Source organism: Bison bison, unplaced genomic scaffold (assembly GCF_000754665.1).
Source record: "Bison bison bison isolate TAMUID 2011002044 unplaced genomic scaffold, Bison_UMD1.0 scf7180017864174, whole genome shotgun sequence".
NCBI classification, from domain to species: Eukaryota; Metazoa; Chordata; class Mammalia; order Artiodactyla; family Bovidae; genus Bison; species Bison bison.
This window is the reverse complement of record NW_011494746.1, coordinates 1457295-1476860: the sequence shown is the minus strand read 5'-3', so window position 1 is coordinate 1476860 and position 19566 is coordinate 1457295. Positions and strand designations below refer to the sequence as shown.

Below are 19566 nucleotides of genomic sequence, written 5' to 3'. Positions count from 1 at the left end.
ATTTGATCTCTGGTTCCTCTGCCTTTTCTAAAATCAGCTTGAACATCAGGAAGTTCACGGTTCACATATTGCTGAAGCCTGGCTTGGAGAATTTTGAGCATTACTTTACTAGCGTGTGAGATGAGTGCAATTGTGCGGTAGTTTGAGCAATCTTTGGCATTGCCTTTCTTTGGGATTGGAATGAAAACTGACCTTTTCCAGTCCTGTGGCCACTGCTGAGTTTTCCAAATTTGCTGGCATATGGAGTGCAGCACTTTCACAGCATCATCTTTCAGGATTTGGAATAGCTCAACTGGAATTCCATCACCTCCACTAGCTTTGTTCGTAGTGATGCTTTCTAAGGCCCACTTTACTTCACATTCCAGGATGTCTGGCTCTAGGTGAGTGATCACACCATTGTGATTATCTGGGTCGTGAAGATCTTTTTTGTACAGTTCTTCTGTGTATTCTTGCCATCTCTTCTTAATATCTTCTGCTTCTGTTAGGTTGATACCATTTCTGTCCTTTATCGAGCCCATCTTTGCATGAAATGTTCCTTTGGTATCTCTGATTTTCTTGAAGAAATCCCTGCTAAGTCGCTTCAGTCGTGTCCGACTCTGTGTGATCCCATAGACGGCAGCCTACCAGGTTCCCCCATCCCTGGGATTCTCCAGGTAAGAACACTGGAGTGGGTTGCCATTTCCTTCTCCAGTGCATGAAAGTGAAAAGTGAAAGTGAAGTCGCTCAGTCGTTCCCGACTCTTAGCGACCCCATGGACTGCAGCCTACCAGGCTCCTCTATCCATGGATTTTCCAGGCAAGAGTACTGGAGTGGGATGCCATTGCCTTCTCCAGAAGAGATCCCTAGTCTTTCCCATTCTGTTGTTTTCCTCTTTTTCTTTGCATTGATCACTGAAGAAGGCTTTCTTATCTCTTCTTGCTATTCTTTGGAACTCTGCATTCAGATGTTTATATCTTTGCTTTTCTCCTTTGCTTTTTGCTTCTCTTCTTTTCACAGCTATTTGTAAGGCCCCCCCAGACAGCCATTTTGCTTTTTTGCATTTCTTTTCCATGGGGATGGTCTTGATCCCTGTCTCCTGTACAGTATCACGAACCTCATTCCATAGTTCATCAGGCACTCTATCAGATCCAGGCCCTTAAATCTATTTCTCACTTCCACTGTATAATCATAAGGGATATGATTTAGGTCATACCTGAGTGGTCTAGTGGTTTTCCCTACTTTCTTCAATTTAAGTCTGAATTTGGCAATAAGGAATTCATGATCTGAGCCACAGTCAGCTCCTGGTCTTGTTTCTGCTGACTGTATAGAGCTTCTCCATCTTTGGCTGCAAAGAATATAATCAATCTGATTTTGGTGTTGACCATCTGGTGATGTCCATGTGTAGAGTCTTCTCTTGTGTTGTTGGAAGAGGGTGTTTATTGTGACCAGTGCATTTTCTTGGCAAAATTCTATTAGTCTTTGCCCTGCTTCATTCCGTATTCCAAGGCCAAATTTGCCTGTTACTCCAGGTGTTTCTTGACTTGCTACTTTTGCATTCCAGTCCCCTATAATGAAAAGGACATCTTTTTTGGGTGTTAGTTCTAAAAGGTCTTGTAGGTCTTCATAGAACCATTCAACTTCAGCTTCTTCAGCATTACTGGTTGGGGCATAGACTTGGATTACTGTGATATTGAATGGTTTGCCTTGGAAACGAACAGAGATCATTCTGTCATTTTTGAGATTGCATCCAAGTACTGCATTTCTGACTCTTTTGTTGACCATGATGGCTACTCCATTTCTTCTGAGGGATTCCTGCCTACAGTAGTAGATATAATGGTCATCTGAGTTAAATTCACCCATTCCAGTCCATTTCAGTTCGCTGATTCCTAGAATGTCAACGTTCACTCTTGCCATCTCTTGTTTGACCACTTCCAGTTGCCTTGATTCATGGACCTGACATTCCAGGTTCCTATGCAATATTGCTCTTTACAGCATCGGACCTTGCTTCTATCACCAGTCACATCCACAGCTGGGTATTCTTTTTGCTTTGGCTCCATCCCTTCATTCTTTCTGGAGTTATTTCTCCACTGATCTCCAGTAGCATATTGGGCACCTACTGACCTGGGGAGTTCCTCTTTCAGTATCCTATCATTTTGCCTTTTCATACTGTTCATGGGGTTCTCAAGGCAAGAATACTGAAGTGGTTTGCCATTCCCTTCTCCAGTGGACCACATTCTGTCAGATCTCTCCACCATGACCTGCCCATCCTGGGTTGCCCTACGGGCATGGCTTAGTTTCATTGAGTTAGACAAGGCTGTGGTCCTAGTGTGATTAGATTGACTAGTTTTCTGTGATTATGGTTTCAGTGTGTTTGCCCTCTGATGCCCTCTTGCAACACCTACCGTCTTACTTGGGTTTCACTTACCTTGGGCGTGGGGTATCTCTTCATGGCTGCTTCGGCAAAGCTCAACCATTGCTCCTTACCTTGGATGAGGGGTATCTCCTCACTGCTGCCCTTCCTGACCTTCAACGTGGGATAGCTCCTCTAGGCCAAATAAAACTGGAAGACTCATTGTAGCAGCTGAAAGAGCCTGGAAAAATTAACTCCTCTAAGGAGGAGAATTATTTCCAGATTATAGAGGTTTTCTTATTTAGCTCGTATTATTTCTATTATCTGTTAGACAATTTATATACGTATTCAGTATCAAATTTAGGCACTGAATTGAGAAAGCTTTTATTTTATTTTTCTTTAAGATTATCAGATGTTTGCCAGGAAAGGCTAATTGTGAGTTATCCATCAATATAAACAGTAAAAAAAATTCAGCCAAAGGTCAAATTTATTGGACAATCTGTTGTTTAGTTGCTAAGTCATGTTCAACTCTTAGACCCCATGGACTAGCCTGCCAGGCTTCTCTGTCCATGGGATTTCCCAGGCAAAAATACTAAAGTGGGTTGCCATGCCCTCCTCTAGGGGATCTTCCCGACCCAGGGATCAAGTCTGAGTCTTCTGCATTGGCAGGTGGATTCTTTACCACTGAGCCACCAGGGAAGCCTCATTGGAGAGCCTGTCCTCAGCAGTTTTTAATTATATTGTCTTGGTTCTTTCACAATTCTGTCCCAGGGTCTAATGGCTATCGATTGTCCCTATACTGGCATCGTGGACTATCGGCAGGTGGCTTTTTCATTTGCCAAGGATTTCCAAGAAGCAGGTGGCTCTGTTTTGACCAATTTTGAAGTAGAAGATATTGAAATGGCTAGAGAAAGTCCTTCAAGAAGTAAAGATGGTAAGCTGTCTGTATCTTTTCTGTTGAATACTTGAATTGACTTTATAGAAACTTGGGACTATTTCTGTCTAGGGTAGCATGACATGAGGGTCACCAGGAGGTAGCTACAGTAGGGCACAGAGCTGCAGGCAGGTGCAGAAGCGAAATTAGCTCCCAAAGACTTTCCTATCCAATAGGTTAGACTCAGAATCCCCTGGGGATGCTTGTTAAAAATACAGATTTTAGCATCCTCCCAGGGACAGGGGAGCCTGGTGGGCTGCCATCTATGGGGTCACATAGAGTCAGACACTACTGAAGCGATTTAGCAGCAGCAGCAGTCTTACTGAATCAGACTGTCTGAGGATAGGACATGACTCAGCCATTCTGAAGCCCCCACCTGCAATTCCCCCACTGTAGCCTGTACTTAGAGTTTATTTTGTTTTGCTTTGGGGGCACAGATTTTTTTTTTAAACCAAATGAATTAGTTGTTAAGCCTTAAATTTGTTGTTTGGAAATTTGAAGGGAAAAAGAAGTAGTGCTTGGTTCATTCTTTCTTGACAGGCCTTTAAGGAGATCTGGGCTATCTGAAGCAATCATTTTCCCAGTGTTCTTCTAAATTCTAAGATGATGAGCAAAATTGTTAAATAATTGAGATTGTTAGGTAGGTAGCATAAGCAATCAAATTTATGATGTAAGTAAGTAAATCATATTCTTTACCTGCTATCCATATGCATTATAGGTCTTTAAGATCACATGTATCTGATTGGGAACAAATTTTAGAAATAGTTTATCATTGGAAATTTTGTGTTGTAATAACTCTTGCTTCTCTACCCAACCTAAAATCTGTAAGGATTCAGATAACACTTGAATGACAAGTGTCATAGCGTTCTTCCAATGGAAAAATACATACTGATTTGTGATGGTCCATTTTACAGCATGTTTTCTAGGATTGTGGTTCACGGAAAAGCTGTGCCTTCTAGTGTTGGAGCTGAGGTGGGGAATGGTTTACAGGTTAAATGAATTAAAATGAAATATGCTAAAAAAACATGCCAGAGTTTTATATATTGTCGAATCTTAACTAGTTTAATCTCGTTACTTGGTAAAAAGAAAACTTTAGAATGAAAAGTAGGAGCCAGTCATGGTTATGATGGAGATAATCCTTGAAATTTATGACTAGAATAATATTTCATTTAATGTAGGCCTTCTTTTGCTAAAAATAAATTTTTCACTAATTTTTTTTTCAGGGATGAAATATCCAATCGTTATAAGAAATACAAAGGTAAAGATTCTTTTTAAGAAAATCTTTATTTATGTGTTTGGCTGTGCCAGGTCTTAGTTGTGTCACGCAGGATCTTGTAGTTGCGCCTTGCAGGCTCTTGGGATCGTTGGTGTGGTACGTGGGATCTAGTTCTACCACCAGGGGTCTAAACTGAGCCCCTTGCATTGGAAGCACAGAGTCTTAACCACTGGTTCACCAGGGAAGTCCCAAGATTCTTAAGTAAACTTTATCTACTTTATCTACTGTCATCTTCTTCCTTAAAAAGTTGAATTAAACCACAGTGCTGTATTTTACATCATTGAATGAAATTTGCCTACTGTAAAAGTTATTCTGAGAAAAATCCTTTGGGAACAATGTAACAACTTTCATTCTAGGAAAGGTTTCAACTTGGGAATGTCTTCATCAAGTGATTGTGCCAGCAAAGGATACGATTATAAGCACTTGGGGTAATGAAAACTGATAGATGTTTTATCGTTTCTGCCTACTTATCTACATGAACTTATTATTAACTCTGTACTAATTATAAGACTTTGGGGACAGGGAGCAGGCTGTGCAGGGAGAGATAGGCTGCTTTTCTTCAGCTTCTCATAGTCTAAAACAAGAATTATTGAATAGCATAGAAGTATTGCATTAGCTGTTTGTTCACCGAATGATCAGAGTTCAGTCAGTCAGGAGAGTAGAGTCATCGATGAGTATATTGTAGGAATTAGGCCTTACACAGTTTTGAAAGTATTTAGGGAGGTGAAAATTCAGAAGGGGAGTTGGTAGATCAGAAGGTATCTCCAGCCAGTTTCTGAGAAGCCAAGTGTGTCCAGCTGCTAAAGTTGGAATGCGAGCAGGAAGCTTTGTCTACACCCAAGTAGTGGGTGCCTTTGTGCTTGGCCAGTAGGATGGGTAGTCAGGAGGTGAGCTGAAGGTGGAGCTATAATTTATCAATACTTGGCAGTGGGTGTTTGGGCCAGAGGTGACCTTCAGAGAATAGTGTGGTTGCTGCTGTACCTCTGCCTCCTGGATCATATGCACTTGCTGTTTGGTCAGCTTTAAGTTAGAAGCATGTAAGGAAGCATCAATCCCAGCATAACCCAAGTGATACCGTAAATCCCCTGCAGTCCCTCCCTTTCCCACTTGGCATCCACTCACACCCCTTATAACTACATTTATGAAATAGAGTAGAACAATTATGCTTCCATCCACAAGGTGCAACTATCTTTCATACACCTGAAGACAAGCTTTCTCTCCAAAAAGGATACAAAGTCTACTTTCATTGATTGTGAATGTTCATTTCTTTTCTATCTGAGTCACTCTCCCACTTTGAGATCCTGCAATATAAATCCTGAGATAAAAGGTTAACCACTATTTAAGCATCTTAAGTCTCAACTGGAAGTAATTTTTCTTCCTAGGAGACGTGTGGCAACGTCTGGAAACGTTTTTCTCATCACACCTAGTAGAAGCGGAGGAGGTGGGGCACTGCTGCTGTCATTTACTGGGTAGAGGCCAGGGAATCTGCTAAGCATTCTGCAGTGTGAGAGACAGGTCCCCACGACAGAGAGGCATCTGGTCCCACATGTCAATAATGCTGAAGTTGAAAAACCCCATGTGAGATGATGGGAAGTGGCAGAAATGGGTGTGCTAGTTGTCTGGGGCTTCCACAACATATTACCACACACTGGGCGGCTTAAGCAGCAGAAATTTATTTTTCCACATCTCTAGAGGCTAGAAATCTAGGTCCGGGTGCCATCAGAGTTGGCTTCTGGTGTGATCTCTCTTCTCGGCCTGAGGCTGGCTGCCTTTGTCCTTAAGTGGCCTTTTCTCTGTGCCTGCACACGTGTAGAGAGAGAGTGGGAGAGAACAGTCTCTTTCCCCTATAAGAACACCAGTCCTATGAGATTAGGGTTCCACTTTACAGACCTTATTTAATCTTAATTATCTCCTTAAAGGTCCTATCTCCAAATACAGTCTCATTGGGCATTAGGACTTCAACTTATACATTTGAGGAGGACACAGTTCACTCTAGTAACAATGAGGGTAAAGAAAGTGTTGGGTAATTTATAGGCAATTATATTTATTTTAGAATAAGAAAGAAATACCCCTAGCTACTACACTCCTCATTTCTGTCACCAGCCATGTGGTCATAGCTGATATTTATAATTTCCTTCTTCCACTACTCATTCCATAGTCCCTTTGCCCTTGGCAAGCATCTCAGCTGGTAATGGTTCCTAGTTTGCTGGGGTAACTCAAACTTCCATTCCTAAAGTGTCTGTGCGCTTAGCAGCCCTGCTTGTTTTGGGTTGTGGGTTCCATTTTTGGGTTCCATTAACTTTTATAATAGCACGTGGGGAAACTAAAACATATCCCAGGGGAGCTACATTCCAGACATACTTCTCTTTATCATCTCTGAGCCCTCTATGTGGTAGCAACTCAGTGTTTTCTTGAGAGAATCGGTTATCCCACCCAGAACAGTAATTCCTTCTGCCTATTGATTCACTGCCAGGTATGACAGTATCAATTTCTGACTTAATGGAACCATTGCTTATTTTCTAATGGAAGCATTTTTCCCTTGGAAACCAAGACCTCTAGACCATCAGAACCAAAAATTGTAGGGCTGGGAAGCAAACATTTCATAAGCAGTTTATTATAATAGTAAGGAGCTGCTCCCATTTTCTACCCCTTGATTTCCAGACCTGTGAATCCTGGCTGTGGAAGAAACAACACCATGTGTTAGTCACTGGTTTAGAGCATGTAGAGAATCCTGGAAGACATTGCCCCAAGCCTATAGGTGTGCCAGCCAGCTAGTGCTGTTACTGGATCTTCAAAAGCTCATTCTACTTTTTGTCACCCAGTAGCTTCAGGTTTGTGGGGTAAATGGTAAAATTAGTGCATTCCACAAGCATGAACCTATTGTTGTGCTTCATTTCCTGGAAAATAAGCTCACTGATCAGAAGTAATGCTTTTGAGTAAAATACCGTTAAGAGTGAATAAAGCATCCTGTAAGTTCACAGATGGCGGTTTCCACAGAAGCATTGCAGGTGTAGAAGATGAATTTGTATCCAGAGCAAGTGTCTGCTCCAATGAGGACTAAGTGCTGCCTTTGGTTTTTGATTGAAGTGGTCCAGGGACCATGTCAGTGGCTATGTTGATCTCTGCTGTTGGCCGATTGAGTATTCACCTGTGGCTGTAAATAGATCAGCCTTGGTGAGTAAGTCCATGTTGCTAAACCCATGCATTACCTCCTTGCTGCCATAACCATTTAGTTCATGAAGCCATTGGGTGTGGATGGGGTACCTGGGGAAAGAGGCTAGCTAACATCCACAGGGCAGGTCATCTTGTCCACTGATTATTAAAATTTTCCTCTTCCATGATCACTCTTCAGTGAGCATTCATAGAGAACTCAAATGTCTTTTTTATCCGAACCTGTTTTGAGAGATCCATTCACATACCTTTTCTCCAGAGCTCCTTTTTCTGACCATCCAGCAAAGAGTCATTGCACATGAAACAGTATAGATCCATACTTCTAGGACAAATAACCAGGTATGACATTCTGTGTTCTGCCCTCTTGGGAAGATTGCCCTTTACTATAGACCTTCAGGGCCACTCCCAAGTGGGGCGCTGGTGCTGTAGCTGTTCTTTTCAAGTGATGTCAGAATGTTGTGCAGAACCATTTGTCAACCTGGCCTGTATTTTTTTCTTCCTTGGTCAGCTGATCACTTTCCATGGGGCCGAGGGAGCAGGTCCAGAGGGAGGAGATGATTTAGCGGTGGAGGTCATGGGCATTTGAGCCACTTGCCTCCACAACTTATGTGTGCCTGCAGGACCTATACATCTCTGATCTTGTATATTACCACTTCCTCTTGATGACAGAGTGCTGCGTACACACCCAGTTTTGTGGCCTGGTGAGTAAGACAATACCCAGTTCATAATGGGTAATTCAAATGGTAACTTGGTGACCTGTGGTCAAGTGTTGGATCAAAGGCAGAAGCCCTTTCTCAAAAGGAGGCTAATTACCTGCAGAGGATGGTGTAACTTTCCTCCCAAATCCTAAAGTTCTGTGCTGTGATTCTTCCTATAGGGACCTACAAAAGTCTCCTTAAAACATCATGATCAGCCACAAACTTGAATTACTGTCAGAGCTGCTGGATCATGTGGCCCAAGTGGCAGAACAGCCAAGGTGTCCATTCAAAAAAGGATTAAGAAGCAGAATGGTCAGCAGTGGTGGGAAGTGCAGGCCTGGTGGGGAGTAAATCCTGAAAACAGGTCTCCAGTGACTTTAGAAAAGAGATATTAAAAAGAAAATAAGTATAGAAAATCATTATAGGCATTCTCTGCCTGGAGATTTCTATCACTTCTGGAATTTCTATGAAGAACTTGATCCTGAGAAGTCAGCCAATTCCCTTTTCTGCAAACTTTGGACTTCGATCAGTGGGTCTTTATGAAACATAAAATGAACAGAAATATCAGCAAGGCTGATTTTAACCTTCACTGGAGATTTTACCGTGGCCTTCTTGAGTTCCAGACCATTATTTCTGGTAAATAATAAATAATAGATAATAAAATTCATTTCCACGTGTAGTATTTCAGGGAGTCTCCTGATGAACCAACCTCCTGTATATGTTGGTATAGATGGAGCAAAGAAAAATTGTATAATTGATCAAAATGGAGATAATGTGTTTGCTGCCATCAGATTTTTTTTTTTTTTTTTTGATTAAAAAACAGATAAGAAGAAAACTGGTCTCTTAAAAAACATAGATGAAAAATGCACAGAAGCAGCCAGAGCATTGGGTTTACTCTTTGGAACAGAGAACCATGAAGATGAAATATAAAGATAAGAAAGTCATGACAAAGACTTTTCACGAGGCAGGCTTGGTTGTCTCAGTAGAGGGAAATGATGCTGGGTATGGTGAGCTCCCTGAAACGGATGCCAGCTTCAAGGGAATTTGCAAGACAATTGTTGAAGCACCAAGTAATGAAGAGAGGCTAAAAGCTTTGGCTCTCATTCAAGAAATGATGACCTTCGTGCAGTTTGCTAGTGATAAATGTGATTATAGAATGAAGCGTAAGTGGGATGGACTTCCCATATTATGATTCAGACTGTTCTCATAAAGCTGCTGGCCAGCTTTCACCTCTTGCCTATACTCTGCCGACGAGAAGTCTCTTTGCAGAAATTATTGAAGATTGTCTGGCAAACAGGAGTAAAGAGAACACAGACCAACGTGTTGCATGAGTGAGAATTGGCTTTCTTGATGTACAATATTTTAAAGCATTAATGTTAAACCTATGAATTTTGTTTTCAAGAAGTACATAAAACGAACTGATGGAAACATTTACCTTAAACTTTTATAAAGCTTAAAAAAAAAAGGATTAAAAGTCTGTTTCCACCCTTGCCCTAAGAAACATTTTCACTAAAGTGTGGCATCATGTGATCCAAGATACACAGGGGCCTGTGGGAAACCAGGGGATATGTATTTTATTCAGCTTCTATAGTTGTTACTTTTATTTTGGCATTTTCCTCTAGTATAATTAAATAATATAACTTAAAATTTTAAATATAATTTTAATATATTTTAAAATTATAAAATACAAAAATTTGAGTCAGCTTATCAAGTTGAATATCGATGCATTTATGACAAGCTAAAAAAAATGAATTTTTAAAATAAACTTTTGAGGAGAGGAGTTGCAAACTAAAGATTTATAGGTTGAACATGGGGGAAAGTCTGTTTCACTTGAATGTGTTAAAGTGTTAGTTGCTCTGTTGCATCTGACTCTTTGCCACCCCATGGATTTAGCCCCCAGGCTCCTCTGTCTATGGAATTCTCCAGGCAAGAATACTAGAGTGGGTTGCTATTTCCTTCTCCAGGGATCAAACCTTGGTCTCTTGCAGTGCAGGAAGATTCTTTACTGTCTGAGCCACCAGGGAAGCTTATGAAATAGCAATAACGGTGCATGGTTTATTTTTTAAAAGACTTTTATGGTTGAACTAATAATAATAAGTCAATGTAAATTAAAAATTTCCATTTTGGGTGTGAAACTAATGTTACTGAATTATTTAATAATTTTTTCCTTTGAAATTGTTCCTCAAGTTTTTAAAAGAACTTCTAAGTTATTGCATTCTGGTACCATTCTATGAATTCTTTTATCTTTATGTTTATCATAAGGCTTATCTTCATTTTATGTTCTAAGAACAAAACAATTGCTGACTTTTCAAGTAGGTAACTAGTAGATTAATATCACGTAAAAAATTTTTTGTACTTCTGGTATATAGTTCTAGATGAACAGAAAAGATATTAACCTACTTACAAGAAGCATTTTTATTTTTGTTGACATAGTCCTTTGACTTCAAGGATCATGAGTTTTCATGAGTTTAGTCTAGCTAATTTGAATTCACTGCAAAGAAGTTTCATTTGATTTTTGTCCGAAGTGTGCTTGTATAACTGTTGAAAAGAGGCTTATCTTGGTAGCTGGGCAAAAATAGGATGAAGACAGAGATAGGATAAGGATAAATCAGTAAAGCCTAGAAAGAAAGGGAACACTGAGGCAGATGAGAACCTCAAGGCTTCAGAAACAGGTCCTCTCAGAAGGAAATCTAGCAATATGAGATTACCTGGAGCGAGAAGGTATTAGTTGTTTCCTCTGTAAGAAATAAAGCAATAGAAATGGAGTATGGTAGGGAATTACGGTTAAATGAAATCATTTAGGAAATTGAGTCACAAATTGGCTAACCCTATCAGAGTAAAGCAAAAAATATGCAGATGATAATCACAAATAAAATTTATGAGAAAACATAGCCTAAGATTAGTAGTCTCCTAGTCATTAAAGCAAACCTTGACCATAGTGTGCATTCTCAGTAAATGTGGGTTGAATAACTGAGTTTTGAAAAGTAGCCTCACTTTGCAAAGTAGATACTGATCCGAAGGGAGACCTTGGTTGCTGGGTAGATTACAGGTGGAACTGAGCAAGGGTTGAGTGTGAAGCAACCTGAGAGTAACAGGATAATTACCCCTAGATAAGACAGAAGAAGCTATTTGAAATACAGAGGAGGCCAAATGAGCCACCTAAATGAAGGTGGCTTCTTCCTGCAATAAGTAGTGAAGAAGTTCCACGGTAGGTCTTTGTGAAAAAGAGCTGTCTGTATGTGGCTTGTTAGGTATCCTCACTAGGTCAACCACTGTAACTCTAAAGTACAAAATTTAAGGTGATATCCTCTTGTGTGCCATTGCTCTAAGTTTCTACCTTCCAACTAAATGCTGAAGAACTTCTTTTGCTGATACCTGTATTTAATCTCATCTTTTAAAAAGAATAAAAAGATGGGAATTCCCTGGCAGTCCAGTGGTTAGGACATTTTCACTGCAGGGGCCTGGGTTCAATACCTGGTGAGGGGACTAAGATCCTGCAAGCTGTGCGATGCAGCCATAAATGAATGAATGAAGGATCCATATCTGTGCCTTTATTGTCTTTGCTATCACCTATTCTTTCTGCTTCCCACAAGTCGCTGTTCTTTTCTCTTGCCCTAGGGAGAGGAGGTCCGATGTCAGTATGTTGTGACATGTGCGGGACTTTACTCAGACCGTATTTCCGAGTTGAGTGGCTGCAATCCCAATCCTCGAATTGTACCATTCCGGGGAGATTACCTAGTCTTGAAGCCAGAAAAGCGCTATCTTGTAAAAGGAAATATTTATCCGGTAAGTAATGATACATCTGGCTTCCCAGATGGCTCAGTGGTAGGGAATCCACCTGCCAACGCAGGAGACGCAGATTTGATCCCCGAGTCGGGATGATCCCCTGGAGGAGGAAATGGCAGCTTGCTCCAGTATTCTTGCTAGGAAAATCCCATGGGCAGAGGAGCCTGATGGGTAACAGTTCACAGAGTCGCAAAGAATCAGATACGGCTGAGCGACTGAGCACACACACATACCATGATACCTCTGCTTTCTCAAGACGCTTGTGGCAAAAGGGAATGAAACAAAAACTTTTCCCAGAGTTAGACACAAGAGCTATTTTAAAGGGCTTTTTAGTTCAAGCATTCCACCTGTTTCTCTGGGTTAAATCCCTACATCTTTGTTTTGATATTGTGGCTACCCATACAGTCCATGGAATTTCTCCAGGCCAGAATACTGGAGTGGGTAGCCTTTCCCTTCTCCAGGTGATCTTTCCAACCTAGGGATCGAATCCAGGTCTCCTACATTGCAGGCAGATTCTTTACCAGCTGAGCCACAAGGGAAGCCCTAAATTGACAGTACTTGCTCACAAGTCCTGGAAAGCTTGAGTGTACCACAGGAAGAACAGTGAGGAAAGAACCTGATTCCCCCACCTCTGTCTGGAAAGAGTATTCCTAAGAGAACTTTTCCTTTTAACAAGCCCAGATGCCAACCTTCTTTCTTAGTTCACTTATCTATAAGTGCAAGAAAGGGGATGTGGCCACTCTGTAGTTTCATGGTGTAGAAGACATAGGCATTTAAATGAAAAGCTCATTCTTCTGTCTGGACCTACTGGGTTGAACTACGAGTATTCAGCTATTCAGTGTTTTTGACCTTGCCAAGACTTCCATCATCTTTTCCAACCTGTTACATTCCCACTTGACAAAAGCCTGTGTTATGAAGGTGGGTTTTTTCCTGGCAGCTCTGATTTTACTTGTCAGCTGTGTAGATTCCTAGTTGGGGACGGTAGGAGTGGGGAGTAACCTAAAGTAGGACAGTTTTTTTCTTTACCCAGAAAGAGGAATAGATGGGACAGTGTGCCTCATTGTCATGGCATCAGGTTTCCTGTGTGGCATTTCTAGGCAGAAGCATGTACGTAGAAAAGTATTATCTGAGTGCAGATCACAAGTAAATGCATGAGAAGAAGGTGTTTTCTATTACCAGTTCAATGTTTGTGTGTATAATAAAATGCAGTATGAAATGGGGCTCTGTTTGCTCTGTTAAATCTGTAGGTCCCCGATAGCCGATTTCCTTTCCTAGGAGTTCACTTCACACCAAGGATGGATGGCAGTATTTGGCTAGGGCCCAATGCAATTCTTGCCTTTAAACGAGAGGGCTACAGACCCTTTGACTTCAGTGCCAGAGATATTATGGATATAATCATCAAGAGGTAACTGCATTTCCTTAAAAAGTGATTTTAAGTGCTTATACTTTTAATATGGGAAATTTTTTCTTTCTTGATATTAGGTTTATTTGGATAAATCTTCATATTTGTGATTGGTATATTGGTTTTTTAAAAAAAATTAATCTGAATTAAGAGGTTTGTGAAATAAGCATAACATTTTAACTACTTCAAGAAAACTCTGATGAGCCAGGGTGATGTCTTGGTGAAAAAAGAGCCAAGAGTGATCCCCCATCTGAGAATCCAAACCTTGTTTTGCTAACCTTTAGTTGAGTTTGAAAAAAAGAAAGTTTCTCTCAAAATCAGTAGATGGTTTACTTTGATAAGATCATTTCAGGCTAGTCACCATGATTTTGAAAACCTCTGGAGAAACTGCTGATAAGCAAGGTTGTTTCCTTTTCTGGAAAATTAGCAATACTGCTACATTGATATGAAGTGCAGATCATTTACTATGGTAAGAAATAACTCACTGAAGTATTTTATCCTTTTAGCGGTGCTGCTCTCTAGAGGGTTTCACATCATCAAAATCACTAGAAAGCTTTCAGAGCTCTACTTGCATTTCACCCTGCACAGATTCTGAAACCAGTTTAGGGTGGGGCTTCCCAGCTGTGTGCTTGTAAAAATACATATGAGCACAGGCTCCCCAGATTCTCACTTGAGAATCACTACTAGCGTATCTGACCTCTGGCTGACTCAATAGAAGTAGGGTAAATGTCCCACACTTTTAATACCCAAATTAAAAAATCTGTAAATGCCTTTTAGGTGTGTTTTAAGAGCAAGTAACATTGCATTAGAAAGCCCTGGTTTTGGCAGGCTTTATAGAACCCTAGTTTTGAAACCAGCACCCCCTGGGAATTTGAATTTGAAAGGTGTTTACTTCTGGAATTTGGAAGGTATTCCTTCGATGAAGTTTCCTTTTAACGTAGGCCAAAAGTTGATTTTCTTTTTAATATGTGGTGTTTTGGACTTCGCCTAGATTTCTGTGGTTCTACCCTCCTCCCCACCACTTCCCCCCACCTGAATCTAATAGTTGTAGAGATGTTTTACAGTAATAAGGAATTCTTTCTCATAAAGATTTTATTTTCTTTGCTTTCAGTGGCTTGATTAAACTGGTGTTCCAGAAATTCTCCTATGGAGTTAATGAAATGTACAAAGCATGTTTTCTCAGTGCAACAGTGAAGCACCTTCAAAAGTTTATCCCTGAAATTACTATCAGTGATGTACTTAGGTAAGGAAAAGCTATAAGGATTATAAATGCATTCATGACCTCTGTGAACTTGGGAGGTGGGTCTGACTTCGTGATTCTAAGCACCCATGTAGTTAGTGTGTGCCCTGAATTTTTGCGTGATCTCTCTTTCTTAACAAGTTGCTCATTCCCCTTGCAGTTTGGGTGTTGCCGCATCAGTCCCCTTAGTGCTAGAACTAGGTCCGTTTATGATTGTCTAGAGAGACCAGCACTAAGCTGAACTCTCCATTGCAGTTATATTACGATGCCATCTTCACCCTTGTGTCTAGCTATCACTCATAATATAACATCTCACCTGAAAGTTTTTTAATCTCCCTGGCCACTTGTGATTCCAAAGCCTTCTGACTTCAGTTCTGTGCAAGATCATTGATCAGCATGTTACCTAATTAGGTAATAAGCATATTAAAACATTACACTTTAATTGATTCTTAAAACCTTTTAGAAACATAACTCATACCTGCTGTCTTACCTTGCTTCCTATCTACTTATTTTGCTGTTTCTTGGGTCCTGTTGCACTCAAGGATTATTTGCAGAACAGGAGTGGGAAATAGTATGGTAGCAATCAGTTTAAGTCCTTGCTACAGGGGTGTGGGGCAAAGGAAGGACTATTTAAAATTTTTTTATTCTCTTAAAGAGAAAAGGTTTTCTGGACTTAATCTATACTTTGTCCTAAATACCACATAAGCCTATTTCCTTTGTGGTGGTATTTTTAGGGTGCTCACCTTTTTTCCTGAACTGGCCATTTGTTAGGCGTAATCAACCATGGTCTTTGAGGCTCCCTCTTCCCTGAACCGATCCCTCCATGAATCTCTAGAGCACCATGTCTGTCTCCTCAGTAACAGCTGTGGGACTCGCCTGGTGTAAAATGTCAGCAGCTCGGCTCTGTATCTAGGAGGAGAGCAATGATCACGTCAGCTGTCTCCCTCAGGGTAGCGTCCTGGTCTAAATCTGACTTATGTGTCATTCCTAGACCAGCCTCTTTGAATGCTTAGAACTATTAAACCAAGCTAATGTTTTTACTCTTATCTTTCTCACCCCTCCACTCACCTTCTGAAATGGAAGGGATAACAATATCTAGGCTTTATGTTGTTTCACTCACCTATAAATGAAGGCTTTTATGTTTTCAGTAGTCTTTTTTAGCAGTCTTGTTATGTTTTGTATCTGAAAATAGATGGATCAAATCAAGTGTCTTTTACTCCTGTTAATATTCCTTGGAAAATACAACAGATGGGTGTCGTGAATTCTATACATAAATAGTTGGAATGAATTCACTACCTAGATTTGATTACCACACTTTTGTAGAAGTCTGAGGAAAACTCTTTAGACCAGTGGATTTCATATAGTAGAACTGAACTTGGAGCTTGTGAGTTTTGGTGAATACTCTTGTCTCTGGGAGGAAGGGTGTGGATTTCAGTTACAAGTCTCGTTAGCATGTAGTAGAAAGCACACAGCAGTGTAGGCTGGTGCATGTGGGGACGAGTTCAACTCAGTCCCATGAGAGTTTCTCTCTGGAGAAAGAGAGGCTGAACATAGTCAGCAATTCCATTTGATTCCTGTAGCTATGAAATGCAAGAAATTAGTGAAAAGAAAATCGTAGAAGATATGTTTGATCCCATTTATATGTTTATACCATATTGTATATGGATTTCACATGTAAAAATAAAAACAAACATGGGAGTGATAAATACCTAATTGAAGAGAAAAGTTAACTCTAGGGAAACAAGAGAATGGGATCCAGAGAGTTTGACAGGGCGCTCCTATCATATCTATAATGCTTTATTTCTTAAGCTGTTTGATTAAAAAATTGGTGCTCATTATGTTATTCTCCACACCTGTTAACATGCTTAGAATCTTAAATAATAATCATCATCATAATAAATGATATAATTAGGCTTTCCCACGTTTTGAAGCCCAAGTCCTGCATGTCTTGAAACCCGTGTGACACCATAAATGTTCTATCATTAATATTGGAGTGGAAGCATATTAGGCAGTTATGGATAGTAAAAAAGAACCAAAGCAGCACTTCTAGTGGAATTTTTAGCTCAAGATGGTGTCCTTTAGTTGCACTAGCCTCCAAAGGGGATACAGCTTGACCTCTCATTGCTTAGCCAGAGCATCATGGGCAGTAACTTGCTGGTGAACATTAGACTGGAATATAAAGTGATAGCCTGCCAAATATATGCATTAGGTATACAAACTTCTCATTATTAAATGGTGATCTCTAAGATTCCTAATTTAAGCTGTAAAGCCCTTTAATTTGTTCTGTGATTAATTTTGACATGGTAACCTAACTAGTTTGTATGTGTTAGCGTTGTAAGGTAGAAGGCAATGGCACCCCACTCCAGTACTCTTGCCTGGAAAATCCCATGGATGGAGGAGCCTGGTAGGCTGCAGTCCATGGGGTCTCGAAGAGTCAGACACGACTGAGCGACTTCACTTTCACTTTCATTTTCATGCATTGGAGAAGGAAATGGCGACCTACTCCAGTGTTCTTGCCTGGAGAATCCCAGGGGCGTGGGAGCCTGGTGGGCTGCCATCTGTGGGGTCACACAGAGTCTGACACGACTGAAGCGACTTAGCAGTAGCAGCAGCAGCGTTGTAAGGACATAGAACATGAAAACATATTTGCCAAGATCCCCTCTTTTTTCCATGCTTCATTTTGAAAATACCTTCTTGGTAGGTATTTTTCAGGCAAATAAATTTTCAGGCAAGATGTTTTCATCATAAGTGATAGCTAAAGACTATACAATATCATTGTGAAATGCAAGGGTAAAACCCAGAAATTCTGTAATAAAAGCGATCAGACTCTTTTGCAAAAAATGGTTTCTCATTCTTGGTACCATTGACATTTGGGCCAAATAACTCTTTACTGTGGGGGGACTGTCCAATTCATTGTAGGATGTTTAGCAGCATCCCCGGCCTCTACCTACTAGATGCCAGCTGTACTTCCCTGGCATGACAACCGAAATGTCTCCAGACGTTGCCAGATGTCCTCTAGGGGGCAAAATCTCCCCTGATTGAGCACTAGTCTAGAGAATGTGGTAGCCTTCACATTCAGTTCAGTTCAGTTCAGTCGCTCAGTGGTTTCCGACTCTTTGTGACCCCACGAATCGCAGCACGCCAGGCCTCCCTGTCCATCACCAACTCCTGGAGTTCACCCAGACCCACGTCCATCGAGTCAGTGATGCCATCCAGCCATATCATTACAAAATTCAAATTACAAAACACCTAAGAGAGTCTGGAGAAAATATAATAAAAAACCCTTTGAAATACTTACTGCTGAGAGTACAAGGAAATAAGGGCATCCCAGAGATGAAAACAAAGAGGAAATTGAAAACCTAAGAACTAAGAGGAATGCTGATGCTGACCTGGAAGGATAGGGAGCATTTTCTGATTTTGATGTCATATAACTTGAGTTTCATTTCTAATTGATATGTGATTTACTTACAATAAAATATGCAGATCTTAAGTGCTCAATGAACTTTGGAATTATATAAACTCGTATCCACCACCCAAATCAAGATACATTAGGGACTTGTATTTTAATTGCCTTTCAAGTGGTGTAAAGAAAGCCTTGGGTCCATAAAAGGTGAAAAGTTGGAACTGAGATCGCTTTGTAAAGCCAGGGACTCTGGAAGGGCTATACTCTCAGTGAGAAGGAAGTCTAGAAAAAAAAAATCTGTAAAAATCTAGAATCCTGGGCCTGCACTCACAAACACTTGGAGTTTCAATTTGTACCACCATTTTGATCTAGGAAATGTAAGCTAAGTGTAGATCCAGTCTAGTTTGTATCCTGCTTCAAATTAATACTTTTCCCTCTCACTCTCTCACTTTAAACAGACTAGAGTGAATGAAAATCAGGGTTATTTGACCACAAACTGAATATTGTTGATAGCAAGCAGTTAGTTCAGTTCAGTTCAGTCACTCAGACATGTCCGACTCTTTGTGACCCCATGGACTGCAGCATGCCATGCTTCCCTGTCCATTACCAACTGCCAGAGCTTTCTCAAACTCATGTCCATCTTGTCAGTGATGCCATCCATTCATCTCATCCTCTGTCATCCCCTTCTCCTCCCGCTTTCAATCTTTCCCAGCATCAGGGTCTTTTCAAATGAGTCAGTTCTTCCTATCAGGTGGCCGAAGTATTGGAGTTTCGGCTTCAGCATCAGTCCTTCCAATGAATATTCAGGACTGACTGGTTGGATCTCCTTGCAGTCCATGGGACTCTCAAGAGTCTTCTCCAACACCACAGTTCAAAAGCATCAATTCTTTGGTGCTCAGCTGTCTTTACAGTCCAACTCTCACATCCATATATGTTCAGTTCAGTTCAGTTCAGTCGCTCCGTCGTGTCCTACTCTTTGCGACCCCATGGGCTACAGCACACCAGGCCTCCCTGTCTGTCACCAACTCCTGGAGCCTACTCAAACTCATGTCCATTGAATCGGTGATGCCATCCAACCATCTCATCCTCTGTTGTCCCCTTTTCTTCCTGCCTTCAATCTTGCCCAGCATCAGGGTCTTTTCAAATGAGTTGGTTGTTTGCGTCAGGTGGCCAAAGTATTGGAGTTTCATCTTCAGCATCAGTCCTTCCAATGAATACTCAGGACTGATCTCCTTTAGGATGGACTGGTTGGATCTCCTTGCTGTCCAAGGGACTCTCAAGAGTCTTATCCAACACCACAATTCAAAAGCATCAGTTCTTCGGTGCT

The 19566-nt window shown here is 40.8% G+C and overlaps 1 protein-coding gene across 2 annotated transcripts in view; it reads left to right on the top strand.

Moving 5' to 3' along the window:
- L2HGDH (L-2-hydroxyglutarate dehydrogenase) overlaps positions 1-19566 on the top strand; it is a 55340-nt gene that overhangs the window by 28414 nt on the left and 7360 nt on the right. For both annotated transcript variants that reach the window (XR_825487.1, XM_010842252.1), the window contains exons 5-9: positions 3101-3263; positions 4487-4521; positions 12027-12194; positions 13442-13599; positions 14708-14839. Coding sequence is in view for 1 of the 2 variants with exons in the window: in XM_010842252.1 (XP_010840554.1) it covers positions 3101-3263; positions 4487-4521; positions 12027-12194; positions 13442-13599; positions 14708-14839 (656 nt within the window). In the remaining variant the exon portion in view is untranslated. The remainder of the gene's footprint in view (positions 1-3100; positions 3264-4486; positions 4522-12026; positions 12195-13441; positions 13600-14707; positions 14840-19566) is intronic.